Genomic DNA, 20,479 nt, shown 5'->3' on the forward strand with positions numbered 1-20,479 from the left:
AGGTTAGAGCCGCACGCAGACCGCTGATACACTAGTGGTTGGTTTTTAATCAGCCCACCCCACCTGGCTCCTTTTTCCTTCAGAAGCACAGTGGCTGCACAGGCAGAGGTGCATTTTTAAATGGGGTTGGACCAGTCTGTGGAGATACAGAGGAAATCACTGCACGGTACCAGGCACTTGAGCAGTGCTTTTTTCTCTCATTTCAATGAAAGCTTAGGCTGTCCATCCACCTGCCTTCCCCTCACCTGTCCCTCCGAGCCGCAGCAGTCGTCCTTGTGACCTCCACTACAGAGTATGTTTGGTCCCAACATACATGTGCTTCTCCTTTGGGTGATGGAGTTTCTTTGGGTGCACAAGAACAAGGTCCATTCGAGTTGCCAGCCTCTCCTTGTGGTATTTTCTCACAGGGATTTGTTGCTGCAAGTAGTGATATAGACAGCCTCACCCTCCTGGCTGTTATGCTTGAAATCTGCAGGAACCTACAGATCTGGCGGAGCAGCCCAGCCAGCCAGGTGCTGTTATTAGGCCGTGCAATGCAGACAAGGTGGGGGGTGCTGCCACCTCCCTGCCCTGTTCAACCGTCCCAGGGATGTGCGAGCTCCAGCAAGCTGCCAACTGGGTGTCCCGCTGCCCGGCCAGGGGCGTTTGCAGAGGAGCTTACCCCGACTGCACCGGTGTGGGGGTGACTCCAGGCCTGTGGGTATGATTCTGGGGGGGTGAAATCATGGCCGTGCCCCTGGGTGCAGCAGGAGGGCACAGCGCCCATGCCGTCAGGGTGCTGAGCCCACGAGCAAAGTCATCCTCACCGAAGGATGGGGGCTCTCTCTCGGGCCACCTGCCTTCCACCTTGCTCCACATATCTGTCACCCAGCCTGGGCAGGGCCCGGGGAGCCACTCACCCCCACATGCTGCTCAGTGTGGTTTTATAGGGCCACGCAGCCTGATGGACAGGAGCAGCAAGGGAGCGGGTGCCCCAGCAGCTCTGCAGCCCGGCTCGCTTGCACCAGGAGCATGAGAGGGTTGGCTTCACTGCCACCTGCATCTTGGCCACCACTGTTTAATTAAAAAATTGGTCCTGTGCAGGCTTGTCAAGGCTTGGCATTAGCTCCACAGGTACGGGGAAGCACAGAGATGTGTCAGAGAGAGCTGTAGCAATTTGCAAACCTGCATTTCACGGGGCAGAAAGGCTGTTGCCTTAGAATATAAGCACAAAATTGGTGAGGAGCAGTTACAAATATATATGCTGGCTGATAAAACACATGTAGGTGATTTATCTTTGTTCTGCACCAGCTTAAATGCTTGCATCCCCTGCCATTGGCAATTTGTCTTGGTTCTTTTAAATTCCTAAGTGGATTATAATTTTTCTCGTGGTATTATTTGACAACAGTCATATTTCATGGCTTTACTGCATTCTTTGGATAGTTAGAATTTTTTTAAGGAAAGGAGCTCAGTAAGAGGCAGCCATCTCCAGGGCATGTCGTGTAATGCAGACGCTGAAGACAGCTGAAAGTGTTCTGTGTACTTTTATGTAGTTTTTATCCTCAGAAAATACAGGATTTGACCTATGATGGTTTATAGCTTCTAAAGCATGTTATTACCTCAATGCCAGATGCAAATCCTTTAAATGCTGTAGTGTGAGTAAATTCCTCAGCATCTAATGTACTTCAATGATTCTAAAAGAACAGTGAATTCTTAGTGTAATGAGGATGTTTTTAAGCTTTTCAGATGCTAATGGGCTCAAAAATAGTGGCATAAAACTTACCTTCTTTGCTTTTATCTATGCATAAATTCCTGTCATGGAGTATGTCTGCATAAAAATGATCGGGATCATTTCAGTGTCCAGTTACCTTGCTCCTAATATTATATTGTTTGTTAGTTCATAGAAATATGCCATCTCTAATTAGCTTAGTAATGATTGTACTTAGCATAGGAATTGCAGCAACATAAGGACAAAATAATCACACATTGCAATATCAAAATAAACATTTCTGTCCTAAGAATGTTGTCAGGTGATGTCATACCATCTGTCCTACTGTACCCACTCGGAAATTTTGCTGCAGCAGCATCTGGTACTTTGGCAAGCTCCGCAGACAACTGTGGTAGCTTTACAGCTGCCTTTAACTTTGCTTTTGTGTTTAAACAGTATTAAGACTTCGTGGTCCCTGTTCCTGTAAATGTGTTTGCTTTTACGGAAGTTTGGATACTGAGCAATTTGTATATTTTCCTGGTTTGCAGAATAGGGTACAGTGTGTCAGTTGTCTTGGGAATTTGCAGTTGCCAAAAAGTAAAATAGAGCTCTCCTTTCCTCCTTCACCCCACAGCCACCTTTGGGCCTGGGAGAGAGACCCCCTTTTGGGGAGAAAGTTTTCCTGGGCTCATGAGAACCTGAGCCTTCAGTTCCCTTCCTATAAAAATGCGGTTATTTGTACAACCTGGAACCACTCCAGCAGAGAAGACTGAGAGGAAACAACCCCAAAATAAATAATAACCTGGTCAGTCATTAATGGTGGGGGTGGTTTTTCAAGCCTTTACTCTGAACGAGGGAGAGCAGAGAGGTGCTTTGGGGCATCTCACATCCCCAGGCAGAGCACAGCTGCTGGGTGCTCCTAGGCAGGCTACTGGGGTGCTGGGGGAAGGGAAATGGTTCATCTGAATTTTTCAGAGAAGGCTGAAGTGCTTACCTCTACCAGGGAATTCTCATCATTCTACTTGAGAAACAGAGATGTTTGCCTGATGGCAGACAGGCTTCCCTTGATAACCACATTCGGTGACCCAGCCTGTGCCCTGCCCTCCTTGGGAAAGCAGCAGGAGCAGGTTTCTGGACTCCCTTTGTTGCGTTCCTGGCAGCTCCTGGGTATATGGGGCACCGATACATTTTACTGAGATCTAACTTTTTTGGTAGGCAGGAAGATACATAAGAAACGTTCCGCATGACTTTTAGTTGTTTACTCACAGTACTGCTTGCTGAATATGTGACAAGTGTCAAAACCCCTAAAGTTTGAGCCAAGGTGCTTTCTCATATTATTTTGCATTTTTTGTTTTGTTTGTTTTGTCATGTTAAAATGTCTCCTCAGTCTACTTTTGCCAGTACTACATAAAGTAACGTGCTGAACTGATCACGGACACTGTTATGGTAGCCACTCGGTTGCCAACCAGTACAGTGATTTCCTGCAGTGTGTGCAATGGTCAGCGTGCAAGCGAAACCAGTGCTGGGTGAGGGCTAGCTCGGATGGCATTGTTTTGAAAGAGGGCTGCAAGGAAAATCCATGGAACTGGCGCTCTCAGACTTGGACTTGCTTGTGCAAACATCTTAATAAAGTGTTACACTTTTTCCTCCTGCAAAATTAGAAAAGAAATACAACTGAAAAGCACAGACCATATCTCAGTTTTGGCCTCATACACAGATGAGTGTTTTCTGATTCTAAATTCAGATTTCACTGTGCTAAATGATTTTTAAATAGATTTCAAATTAATTTCCTAAGTGCAGAAATCTAGCCAGTCCATTTCCTTTTTCCCCAGAGTTTTGGACATCTGCTAGGGAAGACTCTGCTTGCACCGAAGGAAGGCTCTGAGTGGATGTCCAATTAATTTAGATTTGTCATTTCAATTTGTTCATTCAGCAGGTATACTGTAAACAAAATAGCTTAAATGAGGTCTGCCATGGGGTTTTAAATAGTTTTATTTGTGCTTAGCTTTTGGGAATTGCCCCTTATACACAGCATCTGTTCAGTATGCAGGGGTTTGTAGTGTTCATTGACTGCATTTCAGCTTTCCTTTAATTGAGTCAGCAAAATGTTTTGTGATCTGCATGGTTAAAAACCCCAGTGTTTAATCCTGCCACTGACCCTGTGAGCTGCTGACTGACAAGTGAAGGGTCTTTGGGGTTCATCCTTCCACTTTGATTTCAGGTGCTGAAAGGTGCTCTCATCTTGGAGGAGTGGCAGCCCCTGAAAGACCGTATCGGACTGAGCAGGGGGCTGCTGCTGACTTCACTGGGCCAAGGGTTCCCCCAGGCAGGAAAGGGTTTGCTGAGGGGATTCCTGTGATTATAACGAGCTGGACTGGGATGAAATTAAGAATTAGGAAATTGAAGCTGAATGTGTTTTGGCAGAGATGGTCATCTATAGAGCTAGCTTCCAAAGGAAGTGGTAAAAGTTTGGCTCTTTAATATTGCATGGGTCAAAATACTGGAGGACGTACAATGAGGACCACTTCCATAGTCACAGCAACACAGAGTAACCAGCCTTCTCGTTATTGTCATTCTGGAGGTGAAAGAAAATCCCTTCCGCCTCTCTTAGTTAAGGGCATTAGCATAAGCTATAGGTAGAGGTTTGGGGTTTTTTGATAGACAAGCAGGAAGTGTATATGTGTGGGCTCTGTGGCAGTAGCAGAAATTCAGGCTCTGAGGACAAGGAACATTAAAAGCCGTGGTTTAAAGAGGCAGAAATAGGCTTTCCTTGTGAGCATATTCATCTTATTACGCTCTGCGAAGGGCTCTTTATCACCGTGCTGCTGCTGGGTCTTTCAGCGTAAATTACTCCCTTGAAGATGACCATGTTTTGTGGTTTGCAGTAGGGACACAGGTTTTTTGATGTTGACCCTTGTTCACAAGGGGCTGCAACACAATCACTAAGTTGTTCTTGGAAATCATACTGCAGAAAATCATGGTCCCAGGAGTAATGTGCAAGTCATTTAAGCCATCAAAGCACGCTACCCTCCTCAGGAGCACACGCAGACCCGTGCCTTAATAAAGCTCTGTTCTTTTTGTACAGCATTGATTTTCCTGTTTCTTTCTTGCAGTACAATAAACACCTCTTCGTACACATTGGACACGCTAACCATTCTTACAGTGACCCGTTGCTTGAATCGGTGGACATTCGTCAGATTTATGACAAATTTCCTGAAAAGAAGGGCGGTCTAAAGGAACTGTTTGGGAAGGGGCCCCAAAACGCTTTCTTCCTCGTAAAATTCTGGGTGAGTAAGACATGACGTGGAGAACCTCTCTTGTCAATAAGGCCTGTCTTTAGAATTTAGCACCTTTCAGGGTGTTTGTGGAAATTTCTTCCGTCGTCATTTAAAAGTGCAAAGCTGTATATCCTTCAGGTAGGATGCTGGCCCAGAGCCACTCTTGTTGACAGCTCCATGAGAAGTCTGCAGACAACATGCAAAGGCAGATGCGTGCCCCAACTGTGCTTGACACAGCTGCTGGGCAGGAGCAAACAGGTAACGGGAGCCCTCGGTTGGAAATGGGGAACTGCCATCTAGTGGTCCACGAAAAAACGGGGAAGCTGCAGAAATGGAGACTGCTTTTTAGTGTTTCGAATATTGAACTCTTGCCAAATGCAGATAGTACAAGTATCAGTCCTGTGATCGGGCCACACTTAGGCAGGTAGGACCAAGTCGGATTTGAACCGAGTGTGCAGCAGGACGACTGTGAGCCTGAGAGGGTTCCAGGGTTTCTCTTAAACATTTTTGGATTGCTAGAGCACATCTGCTTTCCCCTTGCCTTTTTGTTAGTCAGCCAGGGGACTCTGCTCCAAAAGCTATATCTGTTCATTTCAGTTGGGAGCAAGAGTGAAAAAAGAATTTCAATAGAAAGCTAAGATGTTCTATACTGATCTAGTTTTGATAAATGTAATTGATACATCAGATTTTTCTTATTGCATCATCCAAAAGGATCATGAAATCTCTAGGCTGGGCTTTATGCTTACACTGAAGCTTTTTCTACTCATTAATTTGTTGGGGTATTTTTTGTGGTATACTCCTTTTCATAGCAACAGTTATCATCTAAACATTTGAAATTTGTCTTTTAAAACCTCAGTGAAAGGGGCATATTCAGGGTCTAACTACAGGGTGGACAGGTTAATGCTGAAAGCAGAAAAGGTTGTTGTGGAATCACTGCTTTTGATCAGATTTCCTGGTGTTTATTGCTTTCAGTTAAAGTTTATCTGTGACCTGAAATACTCTCCACCTTGTACATACCCCAGATGTCATATCTTGCCGAGAGTTTCTGTGGCACCAGATTTGTAACTGGAAACCGGGAATGTGGAAGACTCTTTTCTCAAATCTGAGTGTAGAAAGGATAAACCACTGAGCAGGAGCTGTGCTGGACTGCAGAAAAGATCTATTGAGAAATTAATGGGGCTTGAAGAAAACCTTTATAAAATTAATAACTCTGTGTTCAGCACAGGTTTTGAGTAGTGTGCAGGAAATAGGGACTGGGCCACACTGAATAATGACGAGAAAGAAATATTGTATGGATGCTCAGAGGGCGAGCGTGCAGTCGTGTAGCTAAAGACTGTATCATGATGCAGTTCAGCAGTCAGGATGTGCAGGCAACTTCCATCCAACATTTCTTAACCTCACTGTGCCTTCCAACATAATGGTTTTTTAATACAATTTTATGTTGTAATAACTTCAAGATTAAAAATCATACATTGCTAGCATCCTTTTGAGTTACACATTAAAAATGTGGTGAGAATGCTTTCTTGAGCCATGACCTTGAAACAAGCTGGTGGATTTTCTCTCTCATCAGGTGAGTGAGGCAGTGGGAAGGTGCCAGGGGCACTGTTGGAGTGTAGCGAGAGTCACAATGAATGCCCTTCTAGGAATAAACTTCACACCAGTGCCACTCAGCTCGAAATATGTATAGGAAAATCAGAAGACGGCTATGTAATTACTCATGAGAATTAGATCCTAAACAGTCAGGTCACTGTCCTTAATTTCTTTCACCCCAATAGGATATTTCTTCAGAAAAAAAAGGGTGGTGTTCCCATTTTTATGCAGAGTGTTGAGAAACTTTTCTAAACAGTGTAAAGCTGGCAAAGGACGCTGACAATCTTTTTGACCCTATTAATAACTGCAAGTTTATTAATACGAAAATAGATTAATTTTTTGTTCTTCGCCTTTTAAATGAAGTATCCACTTCTGAATCAGTATCCACTCTATCCTCATCATCCGCTACCTCCTCCTACTCTGAAACCTCAACTTCTCCCAGGTTCTGTTCATGTTGTGTGGTTATTGCTTGCCCAAAATACTCTCACCCTTTATTTAGCCATTCCCCCCTTCCCGTCCTTTCTGTTGTCTTCTCCCTTCATTATCATTTAACCATCAACAGCTTGCTCAGCGCTGTAAGCTACTGAGTGCACCCTAGTATCAGTGTCCAGTGACAGTCCACGTTTTGGTGGAATTTGATTGTAATGTGAGTAAAAGAGGACTATGAATTAGTGTTTGGCAAATAAGTACAGGTGAGAAAGCACTGCCAGGAGAATCAACAAAAGAAAAACAGGGACTATGAGTGAAAGGAGTCGAGAGAAACCAGAGAAGGAAAGCAGGCAGGTGTCATGGCATGTGGAAGCTTGAAAGCGAAGGTGAGGATTTGATGCCAGAAGGGATGGTAGGGCCTGTAAATGGATTTGAAGAGAAGTCAGCATGTCACTGGTGGCAGCAAAAAGCAAAATTTTGTTTAGACATTAAATCTAGTGTGGCAAGGAAAGATGGGAAACAGGAAGACCACAGACCAGCACTTGCATTGAGGATGACTGAGGCAGAAAGTGTCTTAGCTCTGGCAGCCATAAAGAGTATTCTTGCTCTTTCCCATTTTGTTCTGCTTGAGACTTCTCAGCAGCCTAGTTTTCCCTGTGATAAAGGTAATAAAGTTTGATTACAAAAAAGTGGGAGGGAAAGGTCTGAGATCTTGCAAGAAGATATTTGGCAATTGTGGAGTTGACTTTGCAAAGCATCACAGGTATGGAGTACAAAGCAAAGTGTTGCTTTGCTTTGCAGAGGTTTATTGGTCCATACAGATTGTATCTCCTGTGAAACAATCCCTGCTGCTGGGAATGGATGAGCTTCTGGCCTCAGTCCTGGTGACACATCTGGATGTCACACTTTTAGGCCTCTTCCTACTTAACAGTGCAGGCAGTGTAAAAGGAAGAGGCTTCTCCTTTCACACCACCTCAACCAACCAACCTCACAGTCCTGCAGGGCAGTTTCCAGGTCCTTGTCTTGTGCCTTGAATGCAGTGACTCCTTGCTGCTGTTTATCCCAGGTAGTCACTGGGAACCAGAGAGTTCGGGGAAGTCACCCCAGAGACAGGCTTTCACAGTAATAGATAGAAGGAGCTTTACTTGGTGGGATTTGCACTCAGTACAATGAGTAAATAAGGAAAAACATACTGACAGGAATGACCGGCACAGGAAATTTGTGTGACAATGATGTGAAACTGGAGATTACAGGTATGCGAAATTAAAACAAAAATAAAGGTTCTTAAATAAATGTATAAGTTGTTTGTTAGAACACTGACAAAGAATTCAGACAAGGTTGCAGAATATCTGCAGAGGAAACCTTTCCCTGGGTGCAGGCTGAGTGCACAATCCTGCTTCTGTTACCTTAGTCACTAACAAGCCCCATCTATGTAAAACAATCCCGTATGGTTCATGCCATCTAATCTTAAACTGCGTAAGGTCAACATACCTGTTGGTCAGTTTGTACTTGAACTATTTGTATGACTTGAGAAAAGCCCTGAAGTTTTCCGGTCTTTGAAGTTCTGACTAGCCTATCTAAAACCAAGTCAACACATCTTGCTTCTGTTGGTTTCTTCTCTTGGCTGAAGTCTACTCACATTGATATCTAATGCTGTCCCCACTGACTACTCACTACTGTTCTTAAATTATCTAATGCTAAATAATACACTTAGGCCTCCTGAAAGCGTTCAAACGTAATGATGGCTCACACCTCCAGCTTTACCCCAAAATGTGGGCCTCCTGAAAGCATTCAAACGAAATGATAGCTCACACCTCCAGCTTTACCCCAAAATGTCTGTCTAAACCATTGCTGCTGGCCTTGCCTTCTTGGCCCCCGGCGTTGATTGCCCAGCACTCTGCACCCTCAGCTCTCCACATTCTCTTGCAGAAAGCTGACGGTATGTCTGTCCCACTCGCACCACCTCCCTTTTGAATCCAATATCCCTCAGCCACATCTCCAATACCTTCATTTTGACTCTGCTGTTATGAGCACATGCATCTCCATTAACTCTGGAAAGGGAATTTCTCTAGGAAGGCACAGCTCGTTGTCTCCCTTTATGCCCCTCCTGGCTTTGCCAGCTCTGTAACTTGTCCCTGTCTAGTGCTAGTTCACCTGGCAAACGCTCTTTTCTGGTAGGAGCGCCTTTAACGTTAATTCAGCCGTGCATATCTGTTTGCTGCAGCCTAGACTAAATTCTTCTGGTTTAGCTAGTTATTTCTCTCTTGTGTTTTGCCTTAAGCTCTAACTGCAGTCAGAGGCAGGGATTCTCTTTTTGCATGACTTTTCTACGTAATCCACAGTATCGTGCAGTGGGTCCGTGCCTCCACTGGGCTCCTTCGTTCCTTTGAAAATACACCTTGCAATGATGTGGCCATAGGTTTTGTGTCTCTGACACTGCTCAAAGCTCTGTGCCAGGCCTGAACTCTTGACTTCTGCAGCTACAGGGACAGTTATGGGTAGCAAATATGTCTGAAAGGAGAGGGGATGTTTTCTAACAAGTGGCAGAAGGAAAAAGCCAGGTGATATAAATTAATATTGGGCTGTCAGGCTTTCTACTGATCTGATCCACTGGCTTGATTTTAAATGTTTGCAGTAGCTTGAACTGTTCTTCAAACTGAAGAAAGCTTAGTTGGAGCTCAGTGCAACTCTGAAATAAAGACCCAAACTCATCTGAAGATGCATGGATGATATTAATTGATGTTTAAAATGAATGCCTCTCTTTGCAGGAATCTGCAATGCAAACTAGGAGTTTTAGAAAGTAATGCATATTATAATTAGGGCAAGCTTTTAAAGATGCTTTGAAGTCCTAAACATTTTTGAAATTCAAATGTGGGATTGCAATAAAGGAATCTACACAATAAAGGGACATTAAATTATGTCCCCCAAAATTTCACTGTTTTATAGATGTAAATATATGCCATAATTAGTGGTAAGTAACATGAGGAGGATGGTTAAGTTTATTCCTATTCTTATTCAAAACAGCTGTGGCATGAAAAATAATGCTCCTTCTCTTTGTGATACACTGGAACAAACAATTTACCCATGTAATCAGTGTTCAGAAATGGCTTGTGCCTGTGGTCTTCTCCCACCCCCTCCTGAATTTATCCCCATGTGCCTCCAGCCATCTTAAAAGGTGCAGAGATTCTTTGTGCCCTTCATTCACACACACACAATTGTGGCTACTGCTTTTTTTTTTTTCTTTCTATTTTTTACATGAAATTTATATTGCACAATCTAGAATCTTGGATTTCCCTCTGCGCACACAGACGCACAAGTGCGCTCGCCAGCTTTGACTGGCAAATGATCTGCAGCTCACAAATGGGATCCGTACTGTGAATGGCTCTATGGCCAGCATGCAAATGTATGCAAAACAAATTAGATATGGAAGAAAGCAGACATCGATTTTCTTTTCCCCATCACAACCCTGTTTGCACAGGGAGCTCACGTGGTGCTTGTGGAGGACCCCTTCGCAAATTGCTGCAAGGGCATTAGTGCTTGGGGCTGGATAATGAGTGGAAGGGACGGAGCAGCTGGGGAGCCGGAGCAGCTTGGGCTGTCCATCACGAGCCCAACCATGTGGCAGACCTGGCCGCGATTCCTGAGCTGCAGTGTAACGCACAGTGAAACGTGCCAGCGACCCAGATGCTCCCGTTGGAAAAAATTGCTTCACAATTTGGAATCTCTGCTCTTTGATCACTCTTTGGAGAGGAGGAGGGGAGGCATGATGTGGTCATATGAGCAACACACCTCCCTGCAGTCAGCAGTTGTTAGAACCTATATGTTGTTAATAAGTGACCTTATGTGCTTAACGTTAACTGCTGAATCCCAGTGTCAATTGTGCTGGCCCTCCCCAGATCCCACAGTTTCCAATAGGTGCTGTTTTCCTTCTACTCAGCAGGAAAATAGACTCTTCTCAGCAATTTTTGCTGGAGTTGCTTTTTTGTTAGCCAAAGCTGTTGTTATTATACAAGCACTCTACTCTCTGTCCCCCCACCTTTAACACGGAGCCTGAGAGCCTTTCTGAAGTGAATATGAAGAATAATTTTTTTTTTTAAATTTACTCTTTATTTTGGTTGCAGCCAGCTCAGTTTTGGTGCTTGCTCTGGCACACTGGGAGAGGTTTCTCCATGCAGCACGTCAAACACTTGATGTTCTTAATATGTAATATTTTCAGTGCTACCCATTGTCAAGCTATGCTTTATTAATGAAGTAATCATGCTCTTACACAACCACTATAGAGTGCCAGAAAGCTAAGTGCCTCTCCTGCCTCCAAATGCATTCAGCTAATATAAATCTCAGGTCTTAGAAATAAAACAAAATTAGAGTTTTACTCTTTAAAGTAAAAAAAAAAAAAAAATCCCATTGTTGTTTATAAGTTGTAGGTTTTTTTTTCCTAAATTATATTGGTCTTGTATTTTAAAATTCAATGAGTAGATGGACTCCTGTTCATCACATGTGATCATATCATAGTATTTGAAATGCCATAATATTTGAAATCATGCTAATATATTTGAAATAACCATTCAAAAGGTTATTTATCTGTATACGCTACAATAGGGCTCACAAACCCTAATTCCTGAAGCCATGGGTCAGAGCGTAGTTGCATGAGAAGCTGTACAGATGGGAAAGCTGGTTTGCAGCCCAGGAAAACTTGCCATCTGAGTCTGAGATGCAAGAGCGCAGCTAGAGATGGAGTACCAAGGAAATAACGAGACAAAGCTCGTTGCTGCATGAGAGACTGCAAGCAAAGCACTCCAGAAGTTTGACTTGTTGTTATGTTTTTCACAGGGACCATTGAAAAAAGAAATTATAAGGAGAGGGTTAACTGAGGTTAATAAGATAAATTCCTATATTTCAATTTTGCTATTATTATATTTATCTAGTCTTCCCTCTTCTGTAATATAGGCAGTGAACCTCACTAAGTAGTGTCTGCCTCCAGACAATAAGCGTACTTGACCTAGAGCATCCCTGCTTGTTAGTTAGATATTAGCTTGGTTAAAAAAGACCCCAAATAATGGTGATTCCACCACGTTTGAAAATTATGCCAGCATTTCATTGCCATTAGGGTTACCAGCCTCTGCCTTGTTTCTCATTTAGCTTTTGCGTAGCTTTAGCTTTCTGTCTTTTAATGTCCTTTTCTGCAAGATTTAATCTATCAGAAGACTCTTCCCCATGTAGCGACTTGTAGGCTATTAACAAAGTTGTGGAAAAACTTTCCTTGGAAAAAGTAAGTAGATGGAGTTTCATTAGTCATTCACTACAAAGGATGTTTTCCAGACCTGAAATCATTCCTGTAACTCTTTTCTGAACACTTTCCAATTTTCCAACATCCTCTCTAAAATGTAGACACAAAAACTGGAATCAATACTGTTGTAAGGAGCCTGCTAAAACTGAGTATTGGGGTAACACATTGCCTTATTCCTGCTCAAAGCTACATGTACAGCTCCCATAGCCACAGCAGTGCCCGTTTTTAGTGCAGCCTTTTTTTTTTTTTTTTTTTTTTGGTAGTCTCATAACCTTTTTTGGGAAGAAAAAAAAAAAACACCAAAAAAAACCACCAAGCCTGAATTTTATTTGTGACCCACTTTTGTCAGTTCAAGAAATACAATTTTGCTTTCAGGCATATGTGTTTAGATAAAGCCCTTACTATGTAAGCCATAACAATATCATTAGCAATTCCTTCAACATCATTTTTTAAACAAAGTTTTGTATTTGACCATCAGTGATAATCTTTTCCTTAAGGTATTCAGCAGGGAACAAATCTTTCAACACCTGGGTCACAATATGTCCTTGATGTGACAATCGCCTCTTAATGACGATATGCGCTCCTTCCTGGTGTTCGTGTACTCGGCCTCTAGTGAAAAAGTTCGAATCCAGACTGAGGGGAAAGATTTGTTTTAGTATATGAGAAGAGACAAAACTCTTTCAGTATTAAAAGAGGCTTTGGTGAATCCTTCATTTAAGAGTATTTGCCATTGCCAACTCTTGTGATTTTGATGTTGGTTTTACACTTTTTTGGAGGAGTCTTAAAGCTTCAGCTCTTAACACCCTGTAATTAGTTGAACATGAAAACTGTTGTTTAAAAGGAAAATTCTGTCCTTCCTTGAAAACACCTTCATTGTGTGCTAGACTCAAAAAAAAAAATTGAGGCACAAATAAAGATAATTCACATCTATATTATCATCATGGGACTTTGCAACAATGTTCTGGTTGGATAAGAGTACATCGTGACATTTGGGTGATAATTTCAAGCGTTCCTCATTCAAATATTGGGGCCCCAGCCTGTATATTTTGTGTGCACAGGACTCCTGGTGATTTCAGAAAGAGTTGGAAGAGCTGCGGGAGTTGATCAACAGGGTGCCAGATGGCCACATGTGTTACTTTTCCAGGTTAAATGTCAGCATGTAAATACAACAATTAGATATTTTTTTCAGTGGGCTTCAAAATCAGAAGGCAGCAGATAAAAAGTTATTTTTTTTTAAACTCTATATTATTGCAGCTTGACATGTAAGGTCTACATGGTTGACTATTTTGACAGTATGAAATTGTGAGGAGTGTTTTAGTTATGATTTCTTAAATATTTTGCCTGTATCTGAAAGGAAAAAAGAGAAAATGTTTTGATAGTAAGGTTGTAATTGTGGTAGCTATAGGAATAACCACTTATTAAGAGATTACTACTATTATTGTGGTTGTTGTTATTATTTACAACAATGCAATTGTTTTATCAGAAATCCCTATTTTTCAGAAATTCCGGTGGAGCAGCTGTGGCATGGCTGATGGCTGCTACATGTTTAGATGTTTGTCATGTTTTGATTGCAAGCCAGCTGTGATGGCAAATTGCTTATTTACTATTAGCTTAGAACAATTTCTTACAGCTCACTGTGAACACTGCTTTAGATGTACATTAAACATTAACTGCTGACCTCATGCAAAACATGTGCGAGAAACAAGGTGTAATAGCGATAGGATTTCTTTCTGTTATGCAAAATACGTGACTATAGGGCTGTTTGTGTTACTGTGTGTAAACCTCAGGAGACTTCTCCACTGATTAAATTACCAAAGCCAGCCTGAAGTAATCTTAGACCTATGTCTTCTCTGTACCACAAACTAGCTCAGTGTGTGCTATTATCAGCGTATTGCCTCAGAACGTTGTACCACAAATAAGGACTGTAGACGCTAAGTAGAATTAATGAGTTGTTGCCCAGTTAAAAATTAAATAGCAGTTACAAATGACCTGAACTATAGTGAAGGCAGGATTATAAATGTTCCATGCTATCTAGTTAATAAACATACCTCTAAACTGTTTTTTTTTTTAAAGAGTCTCAAGGTAGACATGAAAGTATCTGTTGAAATGTTTGTGTTACATTTCTATATTAGCAATAAAAAACAAGCTGAGCTAGACTTGCAAGTGGACCAGCTGTGAAAGTACATTTCCCTGCTAAAGTGCTCATCTCGGAGTAAGTTAAAAATTCAGACAATCCTTCTATGTTACGCTGCAGTAGCTGGTCAGCTGTTTCCACATAAAAAGAAAACGCTGCCCACTCTCTCCTTGGGCACCAAAGATGTCCGCAGAGCTAATGCCTGAATCAACAAATCCAGCTGTGGATATCCCTAGACTCTGCCCGTGTCCATATTAGTGCTCTTTTAAGTTGAGGGCTTTTGAAAATGGATTCATGATGAAAAAGAGCACAGTGGCAGAACAGCTTCAGTGCTGCTGGGGAGCCTGGATTCAGCATGTGACCTGTGCTGCTGCTTTGTAGCCAAATTAATCATGCTGTGCGCAGGGCTTGGATTTGGATGTAAATAATTAAAGGTAGCACTGTTCCTCACTTGATCCGGCAAGTCTCAACCTCTGTTGCTAGATATCAAAGGCAGCTGGATAGTTATTCAGGCTGCAGGGAGATACTGAAAGAAATGAAATACTTCCAGTAATACTTTATTGGTGCAGTCGGCAGGGCTCGGTGCACACACAGCTCGGGTGAAGCTGGCGAGTTGCGTCATACGGCGCCGTGAAGTCAAGTGTTTTGCTGAATCAGGGCCTTATCAGAGATCGATTCCCGTGTTGTGCAGCTGGCTGCCTTTGCCGTGAGCGTTTCATTGCTTTAAGAAAGGAAAAGGAGAAAGTGAGCTATGGCCCTTTGGGAGCGGGGTGGCTCGGTTGCATCAGAGACCGGAGGGCAGGTTCCCTCCAGAGGAGTCAGCCCTGGAGCCAGGCTTCTTGCAGGTGATCGTTCCCTTTGGTCCAGGGGCTTCATCAGCCATCTGCCAGACAAGAACGTCACCTGTAGACCAGAGAAATACTGCATTGTCTTTTGTTGTTTAAAGTTTGAAGAAATTGCCGCTTCCCTAAGGTTTTTAGTGCAACAATTAGGCAGGTACTTTCCTGACAAATTCTTTCCACCGTTAGTGTTGTCACTGTACAACTCCCCTCTCTCTCTCTCTTATTTCTGAACAGAACAGTGAGCTAGTTACAGCTCATGCTACTGACATTGTCAAATGAAAAATAAAATCTTCAACATCTCTTGCCTTTTCCCAACAGGCTGACTTAAACTGCAACATTCAAGATGATACAGGAGCGTTTTACGGAGTCACTAGTCAGTACGAGAGCTCAGAAAACATGACAATCACCTGTTCCACCAAAGTCTGCTCGTTTGGAAAGCAAGTAGTAGAAAAAGTAGAGGTGGGTGTTGTGATGGGATATGTGGGGTGATTCTCTGGTCCCTGTCATTTTAATTAGGCTTTTCTCATCTTTGCTTTGCTCTTCTCTGTCTTTTCCTTCCTTCTGCTAATCCTTCCTGAAAGAGTATTTTCCTTCCCAGCAGTGTTTGAGTTCATTTTAAATCACCGTGTGAATGGTGACACGACAGTTAAGTAAAATCCTAGTTACCTGTTACTTTGGAGACCTTTCTCCACCCTGCCTGTGGCACCCTTCGGTGGAGAACTTGCATCTGACATCAGTGCCGCCTCCTCCACCACCTGGCTGAAAAAGAGCTGAGGCAAAAATTCTTTTGCTCCCATTCCCAAACACTTGGCCAGCCATGTAGCCTCTTTGGAACCATAGTACAGTAATGAGCTACCCTGTATCATCCAGATTTTTTAAACATTTTAAAGCCATGGGTGGTGTGCTATGTTCCATCTATACCCATGCTTACTTTATCTTATTTTATGCACAGAAAGACATGATTCCTCAGTCACCAGCAGCTTTTGAATACAAAGGTGCATATTTTCTTAACATGCAAGGACCTTTTTTTATTTTTTACCTTTTCTAAGCACAGAACCGTATGTGTGGTCAGGTACCTACTTGTTTTATTATACAATTGTAGTGCAGCTGTTAACTTGTCTTCTGTGCACTAAGCCCCACACTCACATCTGTTATCTGCAATATGTTTTTTGTACAGGAATTTTAGCCTAGACCTGCAGGCTGAGCCTCTATATATGTCTTGGTGTCACTATTCATGTCTTTATACTAAATGTTTTCTGTGCATGGTGACCATAAAAAAGTTTTCCATCATTTCCGTTATTCCAAGCTTAGAGAAAGCCAAAAAACCCCACAAGCCACCGAGTACCTGATCTGAGCAACTGGTAGCTGGGCAGCAGGAGGGCACGAGTCACAGCCTTACCCTCCTTCAGCCCCTTGTGAGCCCCCGCAATCTAAACCAGCCTGGTTTAATTCTGACTGTAGTCTTGCATCTTTCTGTAATGCAATAATATAGCCATGTTTGTGTGTGTATATTTATGCATAAATACATAAGCTTTTTTTTTTTTTTTTTTTTTTTTCTGTTCCCTTTGCAGACAGTTCCCTGGAAACTACTGTAAAATCATCTCACCACAAAGTTTTCTGCTTAATTCATTTTTACTTGACTTGGACTTACCTTTGTGTAAGCCTGCTCTGGTCAGCCTTTTAATTCACAGGCTAGAGAACAAGTAGTGATATTATAACGTAATAATTAATGGTCCTTGACTTTTTAGCAAGGCGTTGCATAGCTGAGGCAGGGAGTTAGCAAGTTGGGGGAGGATGTGTGTTTCTGAAAGCCACTTTCTCCTTTTTCTGCCTACACAAAGAAAAAAAAAAACAAATTTAGTATTAACTCTTTTCCTGTTTCTGAATTATCTTATTCTAAATAATCTGTTTTGTTTTGGTTTTTTTTGTTTTTTCAGACTGAATATGCAAGGTTTGAGAATGGCCGATTCGTGTACAGAATAAATCGCTCTCCAATGTGTGAATATATGATCAACTTCATACACAAGCTGAAGCATTTACCAGAGAAATACATGATGAACAGCGTGTTGGAAAATTTTACAATTTTATTGGTATGGACTCACTTTTTATTTTTCCATGTCTAAAATACTTTCAGGCTTTGTATGAATTGCTTAACTTGTAATATTTAGAACCCATTTCCGAATCCCTTAGTTATACTGCTTACTAAACAAATCCCATTGACTTCATAGTAATACTCTTGGAATTGTGCACTATAGACGCAAAGGATGAAAGGCTAAGCTGGCTGAGAACATAAGCAAACATCTTTGTTACTTTCCAAAAATTCCGCTTACATCTCTCTCTTTTTTTCATGCAAGTCTCTATTTGGTGTTTGTAGTGAGCCTGAGGCAGAAACTTTGAACCATCCCATTCATCTAATGATGTGTTCTTACTGAGATGCCAGTTATAATACTGCAACTGTCAGTGGTGTTAATTAGTTCTTGGGCCAGGCCAGCATGCAATAATGGGTACACCCAACAGGTGATTTAATGCATGAACAATGGCCCACATAGTGGCCATTAAGCCAGTTTCATCCAGTTACCCACCTTGCTTTCACTGTGGCTTTGTGGTGGCATCTCAGCCAAGCACTTAGAGCCATGCGCCGCTGCTGCTGCCGCCGTAGGATTTGTGCAGGACATAGGGCTGGCAACATGGGGAAGAGGCAGGGCCATGAGTGCAGAGCCATGTGCATGCTGCTCAGCTACCTGATGGCAAGAGAACACAAGGTGACAAGGGTGCAGCAGTCTCCCTTTGCTGAAGTGGGGCTCCGGTTGAGGAAGTGTCTTGGTTTCAGCTGAGACAGAGTTAACGTTCTTCACAGGAGCTAGTAAGAGGCTGCAGTTTGGATTTGTGCTGAGGAGAAGGCTGATCACATACTGATGTTTTAGCTGCTGCCAGGACAGTCAAGGACTTTTCAGCTTCTCTGCTGTGCCAGTTACTAGCCTAGGATTTGATCTTAAGTTTAGGCTTAAGACTCAGATTGGCCGATGGCGTATTCCATATCATGCATGTCATGCCCTGTATATAGATGAGGCTCCGTCCAGCAGTTCTCTCTCTCTCTCTGGGTCACTTCCCCCTCTCTCTCGGGGTCATCTCACACTCTTGGTTGGCTCTCTGTCTCGTGGATGCTTGGGCTCTTATCGTTTTTTCTGGGATTGTGGTTTTGGGACTCTCCCTGCTCTGGGCTTGTTGGCTGGGAACAGGCTGAACCTTGGTCAGCGGGTGATGAGCAGTATCACTGTGTATCATTCTTATGTATATTTTTGCATATTACTATTATCATTATTATTTTTTTCAATTTTATTGCACTTTAGTTTTTAGATTGTTCTTATATCAACCCATGAGTCTCTTTTCCCTTTACCCCTTTAATTCTCTCCCCCATCCCTGGGACGGGGGAAGGTGAGCAAGTGGCTGTGTGGTGTTATCCTTCAGCCGAGCGCATGAAACCACAACAGGAAGGCTGAGCCAAGAGCACGACAGTGGCTCATGGTCAAGCAGCCGGGGTGCAGTGAATCGCAGTGCCCTCCGCTGGGAGCTGCAGCCCCGCAGCTCAGCCCCCAGAGCACAGTGCGTGAGCGCAGTCAGAGAGCAAGACGACACACATCTGAAACAGTCACATCTAAAGATTGTCTAAATTAAGCCAGTCATTTCTTGTTTTGACCCTGGTGTTTCCAAGTTTGTAATATACTGTCTACCTCTTCCTTCCCTCAAACAGGTTGTAACAAACAGGGATACACAAGAAACCCTGCTCTGCATGGCTTGCGTATTTGAAGTGTCAAACAGCGAACACGGAGCACAGCATCATATCTACAGGCTTGTAAAGGACTGAGCAATTATTTATATATACACTTCATTTCACTTCTTTATCAAAACACAGACTGTAAACCTCAACACTAAGTGGCAGTGCCTCTGGCCCAACTTTCACCCACATTTTTCTAAATCCTGTTTTAGTGAAGTAATTTTTAATGTGTTTCATATATAATTGTAGCTGTGAAATTCTGGTACAGTTGTAAAAATTATTTCTAAAACTAAGTGTTCTTCAAATTTGTAAACCACAGTTCTTTGGGAAGACTGTATTTAAGAACCTAACGCCTCTGTCTGTGGAGGCCTATTTTTAATTCTGATAGAAAAATGTATGACAGAGCATTTGCCATGGGGAAAAACTGACAGCATTTATAAGAATTTATTTTGGATTTTTTTCCAACATGAAATACTTGTTTTACGATGCAAATGAAATTGAAATGAATCTTTAGCTATAACTGTAAATGAGTACACAAAGTTAATAATCTTTATAGAATTATCTTTGTAACTAATTAGGGTGGAAGATATGGACGAATGTAATTCACTAAATTATTTTTTAAAATGAAACATTTTTCTGTTTGAAACCAAATGAAAAATATAGCCTTAAGAAATGCCTGATAGAAACAGGTCCTAAAATTAGGCAAATTTTGTATTTTTTTCTCAACGCTAAAACTAAACTTCTTATCCATTAAATTTTCAAACAGGTATTGCAGAGAAAGAAAACATCATCCCTTACCCCTAACATATCTAGTGTATTTTAAAAGAGTATAAAGTTGTATTGTACTAATATGAAAATTTGATTATTTAATGAAAAAGATGGCTCATTTTGCAATAAGTAGGTAAATACTGAAGATTTAGACTCGCATTATACGTAGTCTTGTGTGTGCAGTTATATTTTATATGGACAATTATGTTTTCTAATAACTTGAGAGAAAAACTTGCAACTCTGAAATTAACAGATGAACGGAAGCAAGTAACATTATAACAGCATTGAGTAATTCGTAAACTGAAAGCAAAACACTAATGTGTTAGAAAGAAGAATACATACACCTCTGAAAGGATCAACAGCTTTAATATCTATGAGATGCTAGAAAATCACAACCAACGTCAAAGAAGATTGGAAAGTGGAGATTTTTTTTTTTTTTTTATCCTTTTCCTCTTTATCATGGTGCTCTTACACCTCTCCCAGTTGTCTCTCCAGTTCCAACTGGCAAAGACCTTATATGAAACAAACACATTTATACCACGTGGGGTCTGATGTCCTCCTGCATCTGGATGTGGTAATATTCATCCTTCTCATATATTCAGGGAAGACTCCAGGAAGTGAAGTACAGCTGGAGATATTTTAATACTGTGAGGATTCAAACCATGGATGTGGGTGTGAGTGGTTGTCTG

At 42.1% G+C, this 20,479-nt stretch overlaps 1 protein-coding gene across 1 annotated transcript in view; it reads left to right on the forward strand.

Annotated features, from left to right (window-relative positions):
* The window catches only part of LOC104469343 (transcriptional enhancer factor TEF-1), a gene marked incomplete at its 5' end in the record, with an annotated part of 27,155 nt that extends 7,375 nt beyond the window's left edge, over positions 1 to 19,780 (forward strand). The window contains 4 exons of the mRNA XM_010083811.1: positions 4,801 to 4,974; positions 15,566 to 15,706; positions 17,185 to 17,337; positions 18,999 to 19,780. Of these exons, the coding sequence (XP_010082113.1) occupies positions 4,801 to 4,974; positions 15,566 to 15,706; positions 17,185 to 17,337; positions 18,999 to 19,112 (582 nt within the window). The remainder of the gene's footprint in view (positions 1 to 4,800; positions 4,975 to 15,565; positions 15,707 to 17,184; positions 17,338 to 18,998) is intronic.
* Positions 19,781 to 20,479: the final 699 nt, after the last annotated feature.

The sequence above is a fragment of the Pterocles gutturalis genome, unplaced genomic scaffold (assembly GCF_000699245.1).
Source record: "Pterocles gutturalis isolate BGI_N339 unplaced genomic scaffold, ASM69924v1 scaffold10460, whole genome shotgun sequence".
NCBI lineage: Eukaryota > Metazoa > Chordata > Aves > Pterocliformes > Pteroclidae > Pterocles > Pterocles gutturalis.